This window comes from Liolophura sinensis, chromosome 11, assembly GCF_032854445.1.
Source record: "Liolophura sinensis isolate JHLJ2023 chromosome 11, CUHK_Ljap_v2, whole genome shotgun sequence".
Taxonomy (NCBI): Eukaryota; Metazoa; Mollusca; class Polyplacophora; order Chitonida; family Chitonidae; genus Liolophura; species Liolophura sinensis.
Window position 1 is genome coordinate 18,449,787 of NC_088305.1, and position 24,693 is coordinate 18,474,479.

General features: G+C 39.3%; 1 protein-coding gene across 2 annotated transcripts in view; it reads left to right on the forward strand.

Moving 5' to 3' along the window:
* Positions 1-18,546, forward strand: part of LOC135477534 (mediator of RNA polymerase II transcription subunit 24-like) — a 35,907-nt gene extending 17,361 nt beyond the window's left edge. Inside the window, exons 12-23 of one of the 2 annotated variants that reach the window (XM_064757674.1) lie at positions 1,568-1,710; positions 2,046-2,166; positions 2,575-2,759; positions 4,254-4,353; positions 5,227-5,402; positions 8,000-8,231; positions 9,563-9,797; positions 10,732-10,790; positions 11,188-11,278; positions 13,672-13,746; positions 15,695-15,840; positions 17,436-18,546. In XM_064757674.1, the coding sequence (XP_064613744.1) occupies positions 1,568-1,710; positions 2,046-2,166; positions 2,575-2,759; positions 4,254-4,353; positions 5,227-5,402; positions 8,000-8,231; positions 9,563-9,797; positions 10,732-10,790; positions 11,188-11,278; positions 13,672-13,746; positions 15,695-15,840; positions 17,436-17,612 (1,740 nt within the window). In that variant the 3' untranslated portion in view covers positions 17,613-18,546. The remainder of the gene's footprint in view (positions 1-1,567; positions 1,711-2,045; positions 2,167-2,574; positions 2,760-4,253; positions 4,354-5,226; positions 5,403-7,999; positions 8,232-9,562; positions 9,798-10,731; positions 10,791-11,187; positions 11,279-13,671; positions 13,747-15,694; positions 15,841-17,435) is intronic. The other variant, XM_064757675.1, reaches the window with a different exon arrangement.
* The last annotated feature ends 6,147 nt before the right edge of the window (positions 18,547-24,693 follow it).

Genomic DNA, 24,693 nt, shown 5'->3' on the forward strand with positions numbered 1-24,693 from the left:
CCCCAGTATCATGAAGGTCTGAAAGGTTACTACAGTAACATGAACCCACAGCCACCAGTATCATGGAGGTCTGAAAGGTTACTACAGTAACACGAACCCACAGCCACCAGTATTATGAAGGCTTGGGAGGTTACTACAGTAACACGAACCCACCGTCACCAGTATGATGAAGGTATGGAAGGTTACTACAGTAACATGAACCCACAGCCACCAGTATCATGAAGGCTTGGGAGGTTACTACAGTAACACGAACCCACAGTCACCAGTATGATGAAGGGCTGGAAGGTTATTACAGTGACATGAACCCACAGTCACCAGTATGATGAAGGGCTGGAAGGTTATTACAGTAACAGGAACCCACAGTCACTAGTATTGTGAAGGTATGGGAGGTTACTACAGTAACACGAACCCACAGCCACCAGTATCATGAAGGTCTGAAAGGTTACTACAGTAACACGAACCCACCGTCACCAGTATGATGAAGGTATGGGAGGTTATTACCGTAACATGAACCCACAGTCACCAGTATCATGAAGGTATGGGAGGTTATTACCGTAACATGAACCCACAGTCCCCAGTATGATGAAGGTATGGGAGGTTATTACAGTAACATGAACCCACAGTCACCAGTATCATGAAGGTATGGGAGGTTATTACATTAACACGAACCCACAGCCCCCAGTATCATGAAGGTCTGAAAGGTTACTACAGTAACATGAACCCACAGCCACCAGTATCATGGAGGTCTGAAAGGTTATTACAGTAACACGAACCCACAGTCACCAGTATGATGAAGGTATGGGAGGTTATTACAGTAACATGAACCCACAGCCACCAGTATTATGAAGGCTTGGGAGGTTACTACAGTAACACGAACCCACCGTCACCAGTATGATGAAGGTATGGAAGGTTACTACAGTAACATGAACCCACAGCCACCAGTATCATGAAGGCTTGGGAGGTTACTACAGTAACACGAACCCACAGTCACCAGTATGATGAAGGGCTGGAAGGTTATTACAGTGACATGAACCCACAGTCACCAGTATGATGAAGGGCTGGAAGGTTATTACAGTAACAGGAACCCACAGTCACTAGTATTGTGAAGGTATGGGAGGTTACTACAGTAACACGAACCCACAGCCACCAGTATCATGAAGGTCTGAAAGGTTATTACAGTGACATGAACCCACAGTCACCAGTATCATGAAGGGCTGGAAGGTTATTACAGTAACAGGAACCCACAGTCACTAGTATTGTGAAGGTATGGGAGGTTACTACAGTAACACGAACCCACAGCCACCAGTATCATGAAGGTCTGAAAGGTTATTACAGTAACATGAACCCACAGTCACAAGTATCATGAAGGTATGGGTATTACATGTACAGTGTATTTAAGGATAAACTTAAAGGCTAAATTTTTTGTTTAATGTCAATACTTCTATATCCTGTGATAAAATTGAACCATGGTACTCGTGTTGTGAAGAAATTAATTTACATGTATTTATTTGAATAGCTGTGTTACCTCTTCTCTGACAGTTCTTCGTTTTATATTTGTTTTGCCCAGACATTAGATGCAGATTTCTCTAAAAACCAGGATGCTTTGCTGGGGGTCCTGTCTCACATGTCTTGCGGGAAGAGCTTTGAGCTGATACTGGCAGCAGCGGCTGCCACGGGCAACCTGCAGGGCTTCTCTGTCAAACTAGTAAGGTGAGACATTTGTGTACTCTACCCTAATGGTCAAGCTGATACTGTCAACACTGGCTGCCACGGGCAACCTGCAGGGCTTCTCTGTCAAACTACCAAGGTGGTTATTCAAGCCTGTTCTGAAGGAATTATTCTGTGTAGACTCGGAAACTTACGTTTATACTTCTCGTGAAACCCAGAAATTGATGAACCCAACTAACGTAGATTTGTCTCCAAAATCAGATAAAAAAAGGGGCTTCATTCGCACTGAAAGTGGCTCCCATATGTAAAAAAAGGTTGAAGGTAAGGTAGCACGAATAGAGAATTGCATGTGTTTATACCTGTGCTTTTGTTTTCAGGTTGAACGAGTTTGCTAAGCAGTCTTCTGGGGAGACAGGAAAAGGAGCACTGAATCGCTCCTTGCTGTTTGACATTTCCTTCCTCATGCTCTGTCACATTACGCAGATCTACGGCACTGAGGTACTCGCTCCTCTCTACCACACATGAGATACATGTACTACAGTTTTGCATTTATGTCTCACCTACAGGCAGGCTCTTTGGTAGCCTTTTTTAGATGAACATTTTCTGCTGCCTCCACATAAATTTCACAAAACGCCACCCACCCCCTCCCTCTGAATCCCACCCTCCCCTGTTAACAAGGAATGCACTTACATCTATACAGTGGCATTCGGTTTCATGGGTGGAGGAAACTGGAGGGTAAACCATCGACCTTGAACAAGTTATTGGCAACCTTATCCCATATGTGACTTACAAATGTGCATGCTGTATTGATGAAAGACAAATCCATGTAGTCTTCAACGAAAATTAGACCTACCACCATCGCTTGTCCGTGTTTTAAATTTGACACAAAATACTAAACGTTATTAGACTTTCTGTTTGCAGATCCTCTCATGCAGCGCAGACTGCATGGAGTCTTTTTTCGTGAAATGGGCGGTGCGCTGTCTGCCAGATGAGGGCAAGTACAAGTCAATAGACAACAGCGGTCCCACCGACTCCCTCAAGCTGGACAGTCTGCTGAGCCAGATGTACGTGGGCGGGGAGATCAAGACTAGGTCAGTCACAGCCTCTATATAACCCAGTTGGTTGATTGATTAATTCATCAACCACTCACTTTCAAACCTCCTGATGAAAAGCTGCAGCCTTTAAATGTTTCTGATAAACTTAATCCATAACTAGCTGTGTGTTTCCCCTGGTTTCTGATCGGTTTTCTTCCACTATAACCACCTTCGACCTGGCCGCTGACGTATATTAAGCGAAGTATTGTTGAGTAGGGCGTACAGGCAAATCAAGTCAATATTTATATCAAGTATTATGACATTTAATTGTGATGGAAAAGGACTTTTAAATTTAAATTTAAATTTGAACAACATATTAATACTGATTGGCAAGCCCCTGAGCGGTGTCTGCCAAGCAACTTATTACTAAAGACTAAAGACATAAATTCCAAGGGATTAAAAAAACAAATCGAGAACAGAAAGTAATTCAATCTGTTCGTACATTGTTATGCAGTATAAAAGAATCTGTGTACAAATTTTAAACTTCCTGTAGCAAAACATTTTAATTGAAGTTGTGTTTGAAATTTTGACATATTAAAGATGTTTGATAAATATGGCCTTAGGTTGTCCACAGTTAACTATTATTATGAATGTGATGTACAAGCTTTTCGCCTCCCCCTAACCCGTTCCAAAAAAGAACACATTCTCATAAGAAGTGACATTACATTTTAAAGAGGTGAAGAAAGATAATGAGAGTTTGTTAGCCATGTTGTTAATCTCTGATAGCACTGGTATATATAGGACTGTTACTACTGGATATTCTAAAAAACTAATAACAAAAAGGTTTATAAATTGTTCCAGAATACATGCAGAGGTCTTTGTGCGAGGCCAACGTTTTACCGTCATTTCTTACATGCAGTCCCTTATGTAGGAAGGCCTGCTAGCAAACTGCGGATGGTCGTGGGTTTCCCCCCGGGCTGGCCGCCGTTGTATAAGTGAAATACTCTTGAGTATGGCGTAAAACACCAATCAAATAAATGAATACATACATGCAGTCAACTACAAAACAGTATGGGCGCCTTAGGGGCTGAGGTGGTTAGTGTACCTGACACAGTGACCCAGTAGGCTTTCATCGGTGCAGTGACTGAGTTCAGGTCCACTTCATTCTGGCTTCCTCTCTAGCATATGTGGGAAGGCCTTCTAGCAACCTGCAGATTGTCAAGGGTTTCCCCCGGGCTGTGCCTCCCACCATAGTGCTGGTGGCCATGGTATAAGTGAAACATTCTTGAATATTGCGGAAAATAAACAGTAAGTAAATAAAATAATTTAAAGGCAGATGAGTGGAAGCACATGTGTGTCATTAAATAAACAGGTTTGTTTATCTTCATCAGTACCCGTAAATTGTCTCTTCCACTTCAAATATATAAGAAAAAAATATTTCATAATATTCATATTAAAGTAGTAATGTCCATTTTCTTGAGTTTTTTTGTTTTTTTTTCTCACTGATTAGATGTAGGTGTTAATATTTAATTTTCTGTCTTTTCTGTGCAGCCTGCAGAAGTGGAATGAAGTGTGCATGAATGCTCCGTTTGCTGTTCAGGAGGTCTTGTTTGCATGGGAACAAGGAGTTATTCCTGCTGAGAATGTGAAGGTACAGTACTGCAGAATCATAAGACAGGTTTCTTACTGGATTTTTAAATCCTTCATTAAAGTACTTGAAATATTTTGAAAGGTGTTTAAAATGTTTTGGGAAATATCCTTGAGAGTACTTTTAAACATCAATTTATTTATTTATTTGATTGGTGTTTTACACCGTACTTTAGAATATTTCACTTATACTACGATGACCAGCATTATGGTGTGAGGACACTGGCAGTGCCCAGGGGAAAGCAATGACCATCCACAGGTTGCTGGCAGACCTTCCCACGTACGGCAGGAGAGGAAGCCAGCATGGGCTGGACTTACGGCAACCACATTGGTGGGAAGCTGCAGGGTCATCGCACTGTGCTGGTGTGTGAACCCCTTCGGCCTCGAAGGCTGCCAAAAACTGAATACTTTCCAAGAAAAGACTACTGCCATGACAAAACAAACTCAGCCCCTGTCTAGTGATAAATTAAAAAAAAGTTTCACTTTGAAATTGTCCCTATACGTGTGAAACACATGTACAAATAGGTAGTTGATTTAGATATGCATGACTCTGTGGATGTGTGATTATGGAGATGACCACGGGCGTCTCCGTGCCCCTAGGGGTGAGCACATAAGCACGGTGCATCTCACCAATGCGATCACTGTGAGTGCAAGTCCAGCTCATGCTGTCTTCCTCTCTGGCGCCTGCAAGAAGGCCTGTCAGCAACCTGCAGATGGTCATGGGTTTCCCCCAGGTTCAGTCTGGTTTACTCCCACTATAAATGCTGGCTAGCATCGTGTAAGTGAAATATTCTTGAGTGTGACGTAAAACAACAATCAAATAAATAAAACATCAGTCAAACAAATAAATCAATAAAGATGTCTGCTATTTTTTTAGGTGACCTTGGACAATGTGAAGAGCCGAATGTGCTGCCTGCCCATTGTTGTGTCTGCCTGGCTGTGCAGTTACATCAACACTGTGGGGGAGGAGGGACGGGCCAAACCCCTCAGCATGTTACAACAGCTCCTTAAGACCATTCAACCAGACCCCACAAACCAATACTACAATGAAAGGTAAGGATATAAATTATCTGAAGTTTAAAGGATACATGCAACGCTTGCTTTTTATTTCTTCGTGCAGAATATATGATATTGCGTACATGTATGAAATAGTTCCCTGTTTTCTTCTTGGGGCGTGCAAAAGGCTTTAAACTACAGTCTTCCCAAGGCCCCTGTAGTCAGGGTGGAATTTATTCAGCCTGCTGTGTTGATGTCAACGGTGATAGCTGCCAAGACAGTTTTGTCGGAGTTGGGGAGCCCAAATTGGGGTCGATAAGCTGGTTCTGTGTCCCCAGTAGGTTTATTGATGACATCATTTCTGAATATTTCCACCCATTTACAGAAAAGATGCATAAAGTATAGGCATTATTGAGAAATAATAAATCCATGTATGTATTTTACTCTTTTGCCATATCTTTTCCCATTTTCCTTAAAAGCATACTATTGATTTTATAGTACCTTTTCATTGAAGACATACATGTATAATAGCTGTAGTTCACAGAAAATTCCGCATTGAAAATTTTTTCACTTTTCTTTGAAAAGCCTATTTTGAGTGTTTCTAAACCACTGGCAATCTAGGCTAAATTACAATCAGTATCGCAGCATTTTTTTTCTACCTAATTCTGCTTAAGCCATTGTGCCAGGGGGCATGTAATTGGTGGAAGTGGTCTTCAACGAACATTACTGCGCATGTGGTTCCATGCCAACCATTATAATCATCAGTTATCCATGTAATCCAGCCCTTCTCCGAGTCCATTAATCGGACGCTGCCGTTCTCTTACAGTGCCCTTTGCTTCAAGAAAAAAAAAATAAATAAATATAACCAGTGGAAGACAACAAAGCAGGGCTGGCTGGTCATAGTTGAGAATAGTTGAAGATTCTCGCGGCTGCGTGACGGCAAAAATAAACAATGGCCGTTGTGCATATATGTACCATAGGTTGACACAGAGAAAGATAAGAAACATTTCTGACTGAAGCTCTATGGCCGCAGATTAGTTTATAAGGGCTAATTTTTGGTTCTGACGCCTCTTAAAAATTGCAAGGGGGTTGCACAGCATTTTTAAATGGAGCGCGCTCTGACGTTGATGTGGGGACATGCTATATGTATGTATAATGACCAATCAAAATTTTGCCAAACCTGATGTCAGAGCCAACTCGGACTAAGTAAGGGCAGGTGTTGTGGTGTACACGTGTAGTGGAGGTCTCCTGTGGGGACTGAACCCCCTTAAAATATATGAGAATCAAAATATCTAACAAAGAGGTGCCCTTCACCTCTGGTTCCACCTCCCTGCCCTTCTGAGGCTGGATTAGGCCGTGGTCATCTAAGCATCCCCAAGGCCTCATCAGCTTGCATTGTTTTTATGTTATTGTATGTTACATGTGTTGATTACTAACACAACATTTTGAGTAATTCTACTGCAGTGACATGTAATAAATTGCAATTTACATCGCTGCATTTTTTATGTGGACTTCGGCTTAAGCCATGATGCTAGGTGGCGTGTAATTTACTACTATTTAAGCATTTATATGAACAGTTAAAATAAAACCTTAACTGAGGTAAAATTGACAAGAGGTCAGCTTTTCACCAGTTATGTGTAACCAGCTATTAGTCAGATATCTTTCGCGGATCTTCACCGAGTTTTTGGACAACTGATAAACGAAAATCAAACTTCAGCATAGAAACGTCAAGTAATAAAACAGCTCAAGCATTCAAGTAACAATGTTATCATTTAAACTTGTTTGTACCTGTCAGATGTGACAAAAATTCTATACAATACAGTAACTTGATCAGACAAAGGAAGTTAATCCTTCTAAGCTTTTAATCTTTTGAAGACTGTTAATCTGTATAAGACGAAGCCCTTACGCACTGTGTAAGCAAATATTAGTGTCACTCCGGGAGACGATGAGGGATTAAAATGTGATATAAATAAATCCCAGTTTAATTCTCATGCATCAGCAAGTTAGTGAAAATATGACAGATTTGAGTAAATTTCTCAGAAATCGTCATTATGGAAAAGAAGTTTGAAGTGCGGAAACCCCCGAGCGTTGTATCGGGCGCATCGGAAAGGTGATCTGAAAGGAAGGCAAGTACAGTCGATAAAAAAACAGCCTCTCTCATCGTATGTATATTGTATCACGTACACGTGCCCAGTACAAATTATTGATTTGTATGTCTCTAACCGCAGCAATAAATCAACAACAACAACGTCACATTGTGGCAATACTTAGACGGAGCTAACCCTCCTTAAAAGAAAGCAAGATTAACTGACGATCAGTTAAGCTGGATTTGTGAAAGCCGGAATACATCTAATTATTTCTTTCTAATTAACATATTTTGAAAAAGTATTTGTGCTTGTTAATGAATTTATAACTGTGTCGCATGCTACATTAATAAATTACTTACATGGGCTTTATATTCAGTGGTACTTATTTTCGCACATTTCCGCGAAATCCGCGAATCCAGGTCACACCTCATGGTGTCTACGTGTTGATTAATGTTTTCTGTTTTTCAGGTCACACCTGATGGTGTCTACGTGTTGACCAATGTTCTCTGTTTGCCAGTTCACACCTGGTGGTGTCTACTTACTGAAAAAAAGTTCTTTGTTTTTCAGGTCACACCTGATGGTCTCTGTACTGAGGAAGATGACAAGCGATATCCTACCAGCAGCCCAGACTCTCTCCCAGGAGCACCTGATTCCAGCCAAGACTCTGCCCAATGATGCCTTGGCTCGCTGCCTCAGGACAGTGTTCAGTCAGGGATGGTTAGATCTCACTTCTCTGCACACCCTGGAGCAGATCCTCAACCTCTGTGGCTCTGACTGGCTGTGCGACCAGCTTGTCAGAGTTAGTATCCAGTAAAATACTGTATTATGATGCTGGTATGGAAAAATACACACAAAGGCCTTTAAGAAAATAATACTTTTAATTCTGACACTAAAGTTTTAAAGTAATCTTAAAAAAAACCTACAAACTCGATGAAAAATGCAATAAGCTTAAGGTGAAATACAGGACTTTTGGTTGATATGGTGTGATTTGTTGAATACAAGTTGCTACATGCATGTAAGCTCATGATAAAAGTCATGATAGTAGTCACATGATAATAGCACAAGCTATATTTCATATGATTTGCACCTCCAACCTGAAAGGAAAGGAAGCAGAAAAAATGAAGGACATGTACATGTAAGCTTCATCAGAGGGAGAGAGAAATACTGTAGTGCTATGCAAAAAATAAAGTTAAAGGATACATGAAAATGAACTCAGAAATAGAAAATATGATTTTCTTTATAGCAAGGCAATACTATGTTGGGCCTAAGAATTTGCTCCATAAAGTTTTTGCCATGTTATGGCTGAAAAACATGGTCATTACATCTGCATGATGCCTTCATGAACAGTTGCAATCAAAGCATGACTGAGATACCTTGTTTAATTGTTATTTGACCTGGAACTCATTCATGGACTACGAATTTGAACTTTGATATGGAATTCCTGCCTGGATTATCCACAGTCTGCCCGGCATCATTGAAAACTGATGACCGCTTCTCTCTTGAGTGTTACAGGCTTTATTTCCTATTTGTATATTTTCTTACATACCTTTGTCTTTGGGAGTTAGTGTTAAACATTGTTTTGGAAATGGATCTTGCGATTATCGACTTGGAATGCCCTTTACGTACGACGAATGGTATATGAATGTCAGACATGACTATTATATGTAATGCTGATGCGGCATGAAATTATTCATTCATTCATTCATTTGCCTCAAAGCGTACATGTTTAGAGATACATGTAAACGAAGGTCATGAAATATTATGTTTGGTGCTGAAATCTACATTTCCAAGTCTCAAAACCCCTTTTTGAAACCATTAGATCTCTCAAAATCAAATTAAAACTGTATTAAATCTTATATGTAGGCAAGGTTGAAATTTTAGATCAAGAGCCTAGCCTGTTGAAATAAAAAATAAAATAAAAAAATAAAAATAAAATCTTGTAAAGCATGTAATTTGTGGGAAATCTGGAAATAAATAAAAAGGTGGAATTTGAGTTTTATTTTTATTCAGTTTTTGAATTTTTTGAGCGGTGGTTCTCCCGTTAAAACAGGAAATAAAATGGTTGTCGCCTAATCGTTCTTTCCCCAAAAAATGATAAAAATACACATTGGATGTGTTGATTGTTTTCAGCACATGCTTGAGGGTAAACAGCCAATAGACCTGACGAGAGCCCTCAGCATGGCGTTCTCAGCATTCCACATAGACTTGGAGCCCCTGACCCTCAGTCTGCTGCTCCACACACTGCCCACACTCCTCCAGTCCTCCCACAGGATCCACCTGCTGATTGACCCACGGGGCTACACGCTCGCTAAGCTCTGTGTCATGTGTATTAGCTCGGCTTACACTGCTAAGACGGCTCATAAAGGTAAAAACCTCTGTGTGTGTGTGTGTACTTGTGTGCACACATGGTCTTAAGGGTGAAGTCACCTGTAGTTTGCATGCTGCCAAGATAGGTCATAAAGGCAAGAACACACAGAGTGTGCATACTGCCAAGATAGGTCATAAAGGCAAGAACACACAGAGTGTGCATGCTGCCAAGATAGGTCATAAAGGCAAGAACACACAGAGTGTGCATACTGCTAAGATAGGTCATAAAGGTAAAAGCACATGTAGTGTGCACACTGCCAAGACAAGTCATAAAGGCAAGAACACATGGAGTGTGCACACTGCTAAGGTAGGTCATAAAGGCAAGAAACGCAAGAACACACGTACTGTGTACATTGCCAGGATAAGTCCTTAAAGGTAAAAACACATGTAGTTTGCACACTGCAAGATATGTCATAAAGGTAAAAACACATGCAGTGTGCACAATGCCAAGATAGGTCACATAGGCAAAATATAACTTTTGTTCACACTGCCAAGATAGGTCCCATAAGCAAACATACAACTTTTGTTCACACTGCAGAGATAGGTCACATAGGCACAAATATAACTTTTGTTCACACTGCCAAGATAGGTCACATAAGCAAACATACAACTTTTGTTCACACTGCAGAGATAGGTCACATAGGCAAAAATATAACTTTTGTTCACACGGCAAAGATAGGTCACATAGGCAAAAATATAACTTTTGTTCACACTGCCAAGATGGGTCACATAGGCAAAAATATAACTTTCGTTCACACAGCAAAGATAGGTCACATAGGCAAAAATATAGCTTTTGTTCACACTGCCAACATACTCTGTACACATATGCCAGTTAGCATAATGCATTCACCATTGTGATATTTTGTTTTATCTTATGCATCATTTGCATTTAGTCTGAATTGGACTGGTGATTTTCTTCTTTCTTTGCTTAGATTGTGTGGGATATGCGCGTCGTGGCAGGAAGCGATCCCGAAAAGATGTTGATCTAGAGGTAAGGCATTTAATAGATAATTGCTTGATTGGTCTTAGCTGACGTGCTGAAGACTTTTTCACTAACATGTACATATTCTTGATGGATACGACCGGTGAAAACTGGAGTGCTTGGTATAAACCACAGACCTCCAGCAGGTGTCTGACAAACCCCCTGACAAAGCTTTGGTAGACACAGCAAAATTTGAGCCAACTAGGCCGTGCAAGACATTTAAGATGAACTATTTCTAACTTAAAACAATGGATAAATAAGAAAAAAAATGGCCACACAACCTATATTTTGCTGTTATCATACTTTTAGGGAATGTTTTGTGGCAATATACATTTACACATAAATTTCTGGATCTACTCATATCTTAAGTGTCCATTTCAGGATTTGTATTTGATCTGATTGATAGGACTTGGAAGAAAGTGAGAGTAGACCAAGTAAACAAAGACGGATCCAGGATCCCGCGGAGATCACTTTCCACCTGGACGGATATAATCTAGGTGAGCTGCCTCATGATAAACCCCAAGGGAGAAGGCCACAGTCTAGTGGTTAAAGGTGGTTGTCTGTCAGTTGCTCGAGAACAGGAGATGCGGGCCCAAAACTGGACTTGGATAGGGAATTCGTAGATTTTTCCTTGCCCTCACTGTTTGTGGGGACTCGATAACAGAAAAATGATGTCTGTGTGGCGTCTTGAGCAGTCTCGCATTCTTTGAAAACCAAGAACAGTCTTCTTTAAACATTGTAACAATGTTGCAGCTTGTACGTTTTCACCAATATGATGTGCATATCTGTACATCTCTTGCAAAAAAGTGCATCAGTAACTTGCCAATGTCAGGGGTTTAAATCTCTCTGTCTCTTTATAAGAGCTCATAAGCCCTCTATTGGTGGTAACTAAGGTAACTGTCGATGTTCACCTCTTCTGTCAGTCTGCTTTAATCCTTGTCTCTCTGACACACCCTAAGTTTTTCGCACTTTTGCCTTTTACCATGTGAAATGTTCAATTGAAACTTTGCACATGTGTCCAGAGTTCTGTGATAAAACCTCAAGACAGGTACAAGATTTTGTTCATTGACTTAGGAAGTTTTGCTTATTGGATTTTATCAAGTTCAAATCCAGCTCATTCTGGCTTCCTCTTCGGTCATATGTGGGAAGGTTTGTCAGCAACGTGCGGATGGCCTTTGGTTTCCTATATGCTTTGCCTGGTTTCCAGTCCACCATAATGCTGGCCACTGTCATATTATTGAGTCTGCCGTAAAACACCAGTTAAAGGAAATAAATCATTACATGTATACGACTGCATGTGACAGGGGAGCTGATAGGTAGCTATGTGTTTGGCAGCAATACTTTCAGAACGTTTTCTTCTAATGTTATTTTCCAAAATTGTGTTTTTCTTCATTCTACACTCCATTCCTCATTTCCAGATCTGATTTTCTTCTAATGTTATTGTCCAAAATTGTGTTTTTCTTCATTCTAAACTCCATTCCTCATGTTCAGATCTGATTTTCTTCTAATGTTATTTTCCAAAATTGTGTTTTTCTTCATTCTAAACTCCATTCCTCATTTTCAGATCTGATTTTCTTCTGTTATTTCCAAAATTGTGTTTTTCTTCATTCTAAACTCCATTCCTCATGTTCAGATCTGATTTTCTTCTAATGTTATTTTCCAAAATTGTGTTTTTCTTCATTCTACACTCCATTCCTCATTTCCAGATCTGATTTTCTTCTAATGTTATTTTCCAAAATTGTGTCTTTCTTCATTCTAAACTCCATTCCTCATTTTCAGATCTGATTTTCTTCTAATGTTATTTTCCAAAATTGTGTTTTTCTTCATTCTAAACTCCATTCCTCATTTTCAGATCTGATTTTCTTCTGTTATTTCCAAAATTGTGTTTTTCTTCATTCTAAACTCCATTCCTCATGTTCAGATCTGATTTTCTTCTAATGTTATTTTCCAAAATTGTGTTTTTCTTCATTCTACACTCCATTCCTCATTTCCAGATCTGATTTTCTTCTGTTATTTCCAAAATTGTGTTTTTCTTCATTCTAAACTCCATTCCTCATGTTCAGATCTGATTTTCTTCTAATGTTATTTTCCAAAATTGTGTTTTTCTCCATTCTACACTCCATTCCTCATTTCCAGATCTGATTTTCTTCTAATGTTATTTTCCAAAATTGTGTTTTTCTTCATTCTAAACTCCATTCCTCATTTTCAGATCTGATTTTCTTCTAATGTTATTTTCCAAAATTGTGTTTTTCTTCATTCTAAACTCCATTCCTCATTTTCAGATCTGATTTTCTTCTGTTATTTCCAAAATTGTGTTTTTCTTCATTCTAAACTCCATTCCTCATTTTCAGATCTGATTTTCTTGTTATTTTCCAAAATTGTGTTTTTCTTCATTCTAAACTCCATTCCTCATTTTCAGATCTGATTTTCTTCTGTTATTTCCAAAATTGTGTTTTTCTTCATTCTAAACTCCATTCCTCATTTTCAAATCTGATTTTCTTCTAATGTTATTTCCCAAAATTGTGTTTTTCTTCATTCTAAACTCCATTCCTCATTTTCAAATCTGATTTTCTTCTAATGTTATTTTCCAAAATTGTGTCTTTCTTCATTCTAAACTCCATTCCTCATTTTCAAATCTGATTTTCTTCTAATGTTATTTTCCAAAATTGTGTTTTTCTTCATTCCTCATTTTCAAATCTGATTTTCTTCTAATGTTATTTTCCAAAATTGTGTTTTTCTTCATTCCTCATTTTCAAATCTGATTTTCTTCTAATGTTATTTTCCAAAATTGTGTTTTTCTTCATTCCTCATTTTCAAATCTGATTTTCTTCTAATGTTATTTTCCAAAATTGTGTTTTTCTTCATTCTAAACTTCCCTCCTCATTTTCAGATCTGATAACACCGAAGGAAGATGGGGAGATGTCGCCCACATACGATACCAGGGACCCCTTAAATAAAGCTTTAGGTGAGTATTTGGCTCCATAATCAGGGATCACTTGAGTCCTTGACAACATTGAGAGGCCTACAGTGTAGAAGTAACTTTCCCAGGTCCTCCAAATCATTTGTTTTTTTTTTTGTTTTGCTTGTAGGATATGGAAGACCCTTAAAATTGATAGTGCAAATGCAATGTGAGGGTTGTTTCTCAACAGGGACTCTGTTTGGTCGTAGGTTTAGGCTCGTCTTAATTCAAAAAATTTACAGTGTCACAATTTGTCAAAATGAATTTACGTCCTCGACAGGTCACAAATTTTGCAAGGCAAAACCATTGAAGAATTCGAGCACATAATCGCCTTTTGTAAAATCTTACGCTGTTGTTGTTGTCTATACATTAGTGCGTATACATTTTTTACCATTTTTTTTAATTGAGTTCCAGCTCTTCTCCAAAACTAGGTAGCTGATAGGTCGTAGAAGTTACGCCCAATGGAGAGATTTACGACACGATTTGAGAATCCAACGTAGGAAAAAGTTCCGTCTGACATAAATACCCAACATTGTCATATAGCTAAGACACTTTTGAGAAAAAACCTGGCGAACAACACCTTTTTGGGGAAATTTGTTTCCCCAACATAGTTGAAAATACTTCATTTCTTGCTGTGTACAGTGAAAGACTGAGAGTTAAGCCAAAAAAAGCCTTGAAAAAAAACGTGAAAATTTGAAATGATTGACGCGTAGGAAGGCTGCATAATACTAGACGACATTGTGCATGTACACGAACGTTTAACACATGGAGCGTTGTTGGTGGAATGTGTGGTGGAGGTCCAGGGGAGAATGACTAAGTCAGTTAAGATTAAACTGTAGAACTTGTACCTACCGTAAATCACCTACAGTCTCAAGGCATTTTTCATCAACTTATCATTCTGCTGTATTTATTTATTTATTTGTTTGATTTGGTGTTTTACGCCGTACTCAAGAATATTTCACTTATACGAAGGCGGCCAGCATTATGGTGGGGGGACCCCACGACCATCCACATGTTGCTGGCAGATCTTCCCACATATGGCCGGACATTCTGCTGTAATACGTGAAGTATTGTGCGATTTACAATAAATCACATTTCACGACATGTACAGGAAGAGCTAAAAGGGTTAGGCCTCAAATAACAAATAGGGCAATGTTAAAGTGAACAACCATTAAATCTGAAGTCATTCTCTTGTAGGTGTTCTGAAAATATTTTTAAAATTCTGAAAAGGATGGTCACTCGGTGTACCCAATGATGTTTATACTTTGTGTTCACATTATTGCCTAGGGCGATATCTCAAAAGTACTGCATGTATTGAGCTGTGCTCAAGTACATGTAAGGCACAAGAATTATAATACAATGGGATTGTTTCATCATCCATGCCTTGTTTATGTATGAATTACAAGGCATAATCTTTTGTGATTTCAAATCAGTGTTAGGGTGCGAGAATATTATTGGTTTGAATACGCGGGTTACTGAGTGACAGATTACCGAAGTACATGGTGTCAGTAACCCTCTTATTAATGCAGAAGACCAATGTACAGGCAAATTAATTCAGCATCGTCATTGTTTTCACAACTGAACAAAGGTAGGTAACCTAGGAACAGCTACATGAATAGTATCGGCTGCAGGATATGGGTATTTACGTGTACACCTCCCTCACGTGACTGTTGATGTCTAACAAAAAGCGCAGTACGTGTATTTTGTCTGATACGGGATTTACTGATCAATACACTGGATACTAACGCTCATTGAAGAAGAATTGTGAGACAAACGTGCTTTGCAAATTTCAATGCTTCAAGTTCTGTGTGAGCGCCCCTCTTTCCAAGAATTGAATAAATTCTGCAGTAAGTGAAATAAGTAGATGAAGGCCTTGAGAAATTGTTCAGAATAAATGAAGTTTCATTATAGTAAAAATTGCTTTGTAACGGTAACTAAATCTCATCTGTTTTAGTGAATCTCTTCCGGATGTTGAATGCTGTGTCCAAGGACAGTCAGGTTGGCCCCAGGACAAGTTTTACTGTAGCCTTCATCGATGAGGCCATTCGATGTGGACCAAAGTTTGCTCGCTATATTTTACAGTTTATGCCTCCTCAGATGGTAAGTAAATAGTAATAAGCTGGTATATTACAGTAATAATAAGAGTTTATCAAGGGTACCTGTGTAAAGGAAAAAAATAAATTAAGGGCAGATATTAGTGCTGTCCCTGCAACTGTCCCTACAACTATCCCTGTTACTATCCCGAGCAGCTGGCAAATCAGAGGAGTGGGCTGGGAACTCCATCTGTTAGCTAGAACCCCATGTGTTAGCTGGAACCCCATCTGTTAGCTAGAACCCCATGTGTTAGCTAGAACCCCATCTGTTAGCTAGAAACCTCATCTATTAACTAGAACTCCATCTGTTAGCTAGAACCCCATTTTTTAGCTAGAACGCCATCTGTTAAACTAGAACTCCATCTGTTTACTAGAACCCATCTGTAAGCTAAAAGTCTATCTATTAACTAGAACTCCATCTGTTAGCTAGAACCCCATGTGTTAGCTATAACCCCATCTGTTGGCTAGAAACCTCATCTATTAACTAGAACTCCATCTGTTAGCTAGAACCCCATTTTTTAGCTAGAATGCCATCTGTTTACTAGATCCCCATCTGTAAGCTAGAAGTCTATCTATTAACTAGAACTCCATCTGTTAGCTAAACCCCATCTGTTAGCTAGAACCCCATCTATTAACTAGAACTCCATCTGTTAGCTAGAACTCCGTCTGTTAACCAAAACCACTACACACATGTACATGTACACAGCACAAACTAAGTTGGGGATGGCGCATTTCCCTACCCTGTTTGGTTTGAACGACGCATTTGTGTGAAAAAGTGTTGTTCCACTAACATAGTGGCGTTGTGCCTGTTTGAGGGTTCAGCTCATATTAGAGTGGTGGGTCAGGTTACAGTGGTGTGCTTACATTACAGTGATGGGTCACGTTACAGTGGTGTGGTCCCGCTACTGCGGTGTGCTAATATTACATTGGTGAGGTCAGTTACAGTGGTGTGCTGATGTTACAGTGGTGAAATCACGTTACAGTGGTTAGGTGACATTACAGAGTTTAGGTCAAGTTACAGTGGTATGGTCCCGTTACTGTGGTATGCTCACATTACATTGGTGTGCTAACATTACATTGGTGTGCTAACATTACATTGGTGTGCTCACATTACATTGGTATGTTCACATTACATTGGTATGCTCACATTACAGGTGTGTGCTCACGTTACACTGGCATGCCCAAGTTACAGATATAAATTGTGTTCAGTTCTTGAATCCTTTTGACTGCTTCGGTGGCTTAATGGCATCCGCGTTGAAGTGAGGGCAAATGATGGGATCAAATGAGGGCCAAAGACTGTAAAAATTGTACTTGTTGCTTCCTCGCTTGAAGCTGAGCACTGAGGGTTTAGAACAGGGATATAGGAGTGGTTGTCCCGCTGACAGTATAATGTGACAGTATAATGTGACTGGGTGGGGTGTCTGGTGTCTTCAGAATTATACTTGAGTAGGGCCAGCACTTTGTCGGCATGGCCCTGCCACAAGAAGACAGAGTATATGTATGCACACCTAATGACTCGTTGTCAAATGACTTAAACATTACTGAGCACGACGTTGAACCTCAAGCATTCATTCATTCGTTCATTCTTGAATCCTTTTGCAGATGAGTCACTTGATGAAGATGATGCCCGAAGCCTTTTCTGATCAGCATGTTCTTAACGGCTGTGACTTGTCCTCGCGGGTTGGAAGGAAGGTGGCCGCTAAAGCCATCTGCCAAAACACACGCTACCATCGACGGAAAAGCAGCGCCAAGGCTGCAGACACTGCTTCTCTGACGTAATAGTGACATGGAGAGCATGTGAGAACTCGCGCCACACGTGAGGGAAGACAGCTCCTCAGTGACGTTTTACCAAAGTGCAATGTACAGCCATAGCAGATGGAAACAGCTGATATAAAGAGATTACACAACATGATGTTGCCATGTGTAACTGAATATTTGAATATGAATGTTTCTGGGTAGTGATTTTTTTTTTAGCTCGCCTTACAAAGTAAGGAGCGGTATTGTGAGAGAGGGATCAGATGCTTTGGTGGTGTCCAGTTTGGTTAAAGTTTTTGACCAATCCTAGGGTTGCAGTGGCCATCCATAGTACACACACAACCAATCATCGGTAGCAATTTGCATATTGCAATAAAGACCAAGGAAGTCCTCATAGCTCAACATCTTGCTCAGCTATTTGCCTACAATAGTAATTGGATTGCCAAATGTGGTTCGCAATTTGTGTATCAAAGACCTCTGTGGTAAAGCTGTGCACTGCCCACAGTGTCTTTTTTTACCACCACAATCATTTACAACAGCATAACATATGACTTCTATTAAGTCACAGCTGTGTAAGCCTTAAGCATACGATAAACAGTTATATTTGTGACAGTATAATCATTTTGTAATCTTTCTTGTTGATTTAAAGGCAAGATCATAACACTATAGTAGAGGATAATATCTGTGTATGACAGTGTCAATCATTCTACTTCTTGTTGGTTTAGAGGTCAATATTTGAATGTATCACATGACGTGAACATCATGCAGTTTTACAAACTGCTCAATCAGGCGACCGGTAATCTCTTGGTACCTTGTTGTTACCTGGCAGTGGATGCTTGTCATTTTACAATGGCTGTTTATTGTAACTTGGCACGGACTCTCATATTTATTCACCTGATTATATGTTCACTGTCAGATTGTTGCCAGGTTTTATTAGTCAGCTAATAAATGATCCCATCCCTCATGCTTTATTGTTTTGTTTTGTTTATTTCCTTCCGTGGAGTTGAACGTTGTTTTCTACAGTATTCTGGTCATATCAGTGCCCTATCTCTCTGTACAGTTTTAAGTTTCATGTTTGAAATACGTATGGTTGATGCACTGTACACCAAAGAGCACTATGATTCAGCGATACACAGTAGTGAGGTTCTAGAGCTGTTATTTATTTATTTATTTGATTGGTGTTTTACGCCGTATTCACGACCATCCGCAGGTTGATGACAGATCTGCCCACGTACGGCCGGAGAGTAAGCCAGCATAAGCTGGACTTACGTCTCTAGTTGCAGGAGAAGCCAATAGGCAATAGTATACGACGTAGTCCAGCATTATGGTGACAGGAAACCGGTAATTGCAACAAGAAACCTAACGTTCTCTTTTTCCTATGTAAGGTCTTACTTCAGTTTAAACTATATATATTTAGTAAATGTTATAGTAGTCAATTGGCTGTCTTTAGACCGCAACACGCTCTGATCTTTTCAAAGTGGAATTTTTCTGTACTGAAAGTGAGACCACATACGCTACAGGCTACATGTTTATGACAATAAGTAAGATATTTTCCGCAGACAGCAACATCACAAATACATCCTTACTGCCATTTATGTTTAGCTTCACAACTGTAATGGCTTCCGGTTTTTTCCGGATTTTTGTATGCAATTTACAGGAAAAATATACAGGGTAGAACCACCATAATGCTGGCCATCGTCGTATAAATAAAATGTTCTTGATTACGGCATAAAACACCAATCAAATAAATACATCGTAGAAATAACATGTAACCAGAAAAAGCATCAACTTCAGTCCGTCTTTTGAAAACCGTGACGTTCTATATTACGATACCAGCTACCAATGCAGCCAAACATAGACTGCAATAATGCGGCCACGAAAAGGCAAAGAACACACCAGCATGTAGTATATGTAGTGTGAGAAAGTACACCAATCAATATTGTGGCCTTGAAACGAACTATTTCAAGTCTAAAATATTACTGTGACTCTTGGATAAAACAGACCATGCAATCCTATGTTTTAAATGCATTTTAGGTCGGTTAGAAAAATTACACAAACATATATGAATCAAACTATTTTCGTGGAAAGTGTTTTATTGTCTTTCATCTGAAAAACACTTTATTTTACTAGGGTTTTTTTTTTGCCTTTAACATACATCTGTTCAAATACACATAGTATATTAAAATATTTAAAAGCCGACGTTAAATTATATACCCGGCGATGTTTTCTACGTAAACATGGCGTCAGGTGGCCTAGGAGAAAGTTTTTGTTGATAAGATTCTGGTGAAACACAACTGTAGTACACCTTAATGTGGAAAAGGAGACGGCCTTGTTACAGGTGGGTTGACAGCTCTGTTTATACTATTTACAGTTAAAATGATTATTAAGCTTGAAAAAATAATAATGTAAATTAACGATTTTGAACGGTAACACGTACATCGACGGCGTTAACGTATACACTGAGAGCTTTATTTATTTGCTCACTTATTTGTCTGATTGGTGTTTTACCAATGTATACGCATCCATCGTCCATCAAGTATATATACGCATCTATTTTTCCATCAAGTATATATACGCATCCATCTTCCATCAAGTATATATACGCATGTATTTAGCACATGCACATGCCTGTATAAAAGCTACACATAGGCAACATGAATATTCTATATTGCCTCATGAATCCGGTTTGGAACTGAAATGTCTAAGGAACACTTGAAATATAATATTTTCTGTTAAATTATGTCTGATGAACTATATCTTAGTTTCACAGTTTTATATGATTTTCAAACACTGAAGTAAATGTGAAATACCAAATATGGAAAATGTAGTCTGAAAAACCCATTTTATGGGATCTTGAGGAATTCCGTGGTAAGGAACAATGTAAAAAGAATTATTTTCCTAAAGACAGTTGTCTGTTACCTTTCGTTCGAGACACATTATTTTTGACTTGACATACACTTTATCAGCGCGACTGAAGCAGCTGGATATTAACATAAGAATTAGTTTGTCTTTATATGGGCTTTGTTTGAATCTTCAACACATTTATAGTTGGAACGATTTATTGTATCCCCGGTAGAATGTGTTAAATGGAACGAGATTGAGCTATAGTGCGATCTCCAACCGCTCGTTGCACGCGTATTACCGTTTGGCTTATCCGTCCGTCCGTTCATGTCTTCACGTGCGCAAGCTTTTTTGGTGTTTCCACTGCATCTACAGGATCGCTTTACTTAGAGTAAAGAATTCTTTCCCTTTCTGTCTGCACCACTTGAGTAGAAACCTGTTGTATTGGATATGATTCACATTTGTGTACAATTTACACTTATTACTTATTTTCTGATGTATATATTTTCATGTCGAAACTGCATTTGGAGAACTCTTCAAGATCCCAGACTGTTGTTGCAAAAAAAAAAAAAATTCCCCCTTCGCTCAACAGGTAAAACAAAATTCATACTATGAGAAGACACACTGTTAACAGTAATATATACGTGTATTTGAATTGTATTTTAATTGATTGATGTAGGCAGTTCTCAAAAATATTTCACTTTTACGACAAAGGCAAGCATTATGGTGGGAGGAAACAGGGCATCGTCTGGGGAAGCTCATGACCATCCACAGGTTTGTGACAGACTCTTTCTCCGAGGAAGCGACTGCATTGGTGAGAGGCTTCTGAGTCATTGCACGCAATGTCCATCTTTGCTCATCTCTTTCGTGAGTAATGGAAATGGAGAAGTAGACAGACAGCTAATCTTATCATTTTTACGTGGTTCAAGCATACCAGCGGGAATATTTAAAAGTTGACAAGAATTTCACAGATGTCTGCAAAGATAAACCAAACCAAAAGAAAAATACAATTTTGTCTTATTTCTGTACAGGTGAATCCTCAAGCCAGATGAAGACTCTTTGATTTCCGGACAGATGTTTTTGAATGGTGTAACTCCCGAACAACACGGTTTGGTTCAGCTACAGCATGTGCTTAAACATATGCTAAAGTTAGTATACTCTGTATCAGTATTAAATCAGTCTTCAAGAGTCCAATATCTCGCCAAAATTGATTGGTCCACTATTACCACATAGGCCAGCTATATTGGTAGATGATATCAGTTAATATCTATTCAGATTGAGGCCTACATGTTAGTTGCCTATTTATATCGCCCATTTATAAGGCGTATACATGAGAAACACCAACACTGGTAAAGATGGCAACCGTGACCGCCTGTCTTGGCGTAGTCCTTCTCCTGGTGGGGAGTTCCTTGGTGATTGGGCTGGACGAAACAGGTATGTTGAGAATTTTTCTGTCAAGTTTTCGTGCATGGCTTTAAGATAACGATATTTTTTTTAAAAACAGAACACTCGTTATTCCTTTCCTTTAAACGGTCAAACATTTCTCGTGAATAACAACTTCTTGAATAATGAATTAATAATACCGAATAAAGGGGATACCGTTGCCGAGATGATTAGCACCATAGCGCGGCGCATTGACACAGGAGTCTCTTCCCAATACGGCCGCTGTGAGATGAAGTCCACCTTATACTGGCTTCCTCTCCGGCCATACGTGGGAATGTCTGTCAGCAACGTGGGGATGGTCGTAAGCTTCCCCGGACTTTACCCGGTTTTCATCCACCATAGTGCTGGCCGTCATCAAATAAGTATTATATTCTTGATTACGGCAAGAAATAAACACATAAAACTAATAAATGTATAAGACATAGAAATCGCATTCATCCATTTAATTCACAGACAGGAGCAGGCCATGGTCTATATTGCTTTTCAATCATTAGAATTCAAGAGCTGTGGGTTCAAACCTTTCCTTGGACAGCAAGTAGATTCGTAATATCTCACAGTTTGCTAGGCTTTACTTGGTGATCATAAATGGTTAACGATATCCGTGTGGCCGTGGTCTTCCGCCAGCATGGGATACATTTGAACAACATTGAAATAAATCATTAAATAAATGCACGTCAACACGCCTAAGGCGCTTAGCAATTTAAACCTACTATTATCAGCCACAATTGGCATATAACGGATACATGTGCTATCAAAATAACTTGCCGTAAACCAGACCGATGTTGGTTAGCTTGCATCTGTAGGTCAGGCGCTTTGTCAAGTACCTTTCAATTTATGTGCGAATGTTACCTCTTACCCCTGTCCTTTTTTTACCTAACGATATCGTCGTGTAGGCGAAATAATAACCCAATAATTAAAATAAACATATATACACTGTTGAATTTGTTTTAAACATATGCAAGTTATACTATTCAAAAATTGAAGCAGACAAGAGATGCTGAGAAGGACATTGGTTTGTCAGTCTACTTGATTCTGGTTCAAACATTTCGGCCACATCACAATGGTGTCCTTTTGCAACAGGTCTGACCCAGTGCCGATATACTTATACCGCTGCCTCAATGGAACGTCATGCTGAAGACACCAGACATGACGACCCACTCAGTCACGTAATACAGACACTTTGTCGATCAGCACATGACCAATTTCTTCCTTTATACCAAGCGCTAAGCGAGAATCTACCAAACCCAGCAATGTTAAAGTTTTAGCTATCAATCAATTCGGGCATGAAACACACGTTCTGATTTTCGCATTGTGTATGAACTTGTTTGAAAATGACGGCCTATTAAAATAATTAAACTACTTTGAACCAAATCAGGTCAATCGGGCATGTGTTATTTTTCTGCTGCCTTATGAAAAAACACTAATAAAGATAATTCGTTAATTTTAATAGAAAGTCTGATGTTTACGTGATGCTAGAATGTATTCCGTTATTATAACATAGTACTCTGTTATATTCAACTTACCATCTCGTTAGACTAACACAATATTTCTTTTCAATGAAAAGAATGCGTGTGCTATTTTTGACAGAATAATCTGCTGCAACAAGCATATACATTCCAGCATCACACAGTAAAGAGACTTTCTGTTAAAATTAACAGATTGTTTTTCAGAGCATCTTCTTTCTGTCTTTGAATTAATAGAATACGTGTGCTATGTTGAAGGGAAAAAATCTGTTTCAACAAGCGAATACATTCCAGCATCACAAAGACAACAGACTTTCTGTTAAAATTAACAGATTGTTTTTCAGAGCATCTTCTTTCAGACTTGGCTTATCGACGTTCTCCTGTATTCTTCACAGGTCTACATTGTCCATCAAACACCTGGCAGAAAGTCGGTAAAGAGTTCTGTGTGATGGAGTTTCCTGCGCATGTCCATGATAAGGAGTCCTACTGTCGAAGTTTCTCAGAAACAGCTGTTGTCATTCCGGGACCCAATGGCGAAGTGTGTGTCCTACAAGTGGGAATTCACCGACCTGCAAGATGTGAGTCCGATTTGAGCCGTTTAGAGTTTTAGTATGAGTACTTTTCAAAAATTTCCAAAACCAATGGCTTTGCATATTGTCATCTACATATTTATTTCGAAAACCACAACAGTTTAAGGGAGAAAGTCTATCCTTAGATCGTTTTACCAAGATGAAGAAATTAAATACGGTATGACCATGCAGTAGCTGCAACTGATATAGACCTAAGAAAGACGTGCGCCGGTTTCGAACAATTTATTTATTTGATTGGAGATGTACACTGTACCAAGGCCCTCCGCCGGTTGCTGGAAGACTTTCCCACATACGACCGGTGAGGAAGCCAGCATAAGTTTTGAACATAGTTGTTCGTGGCCTTTTCGTGATCAGTTGTTTGCGCCAGGCACCAGAAAACTGATGGCTTATGGCAGGTACCAGAGAACTGGTGGTTTATGGCAGGCACTAGAAAACTGGTGGTTTACGTCAGCCACCATACAGCTGAGCGCCATCGTATTAGTGAAACATTTGAGAGTGTGACTGTTAAAAAATTGTATTTGTACCAAAGTACTAGTTGAAATATATTAAAACATTCACTTGTTTTTAATCTACTGTTATTCAAGACAAACAACCATTTGAAGGTTCTCTTTTCTATATTTTCAGTTTACGAGGAAGGACCTTCAGGCAACGGAGCAGGCGGATTACCGCCACCCCCTCCGCCTCCACCGCCAGGTCTCTAGATAATGTACCCAACCGATCTGATTGCCTGACTTTCCAAAACCTGCAATTTCATGGTCAGCCTCAAAA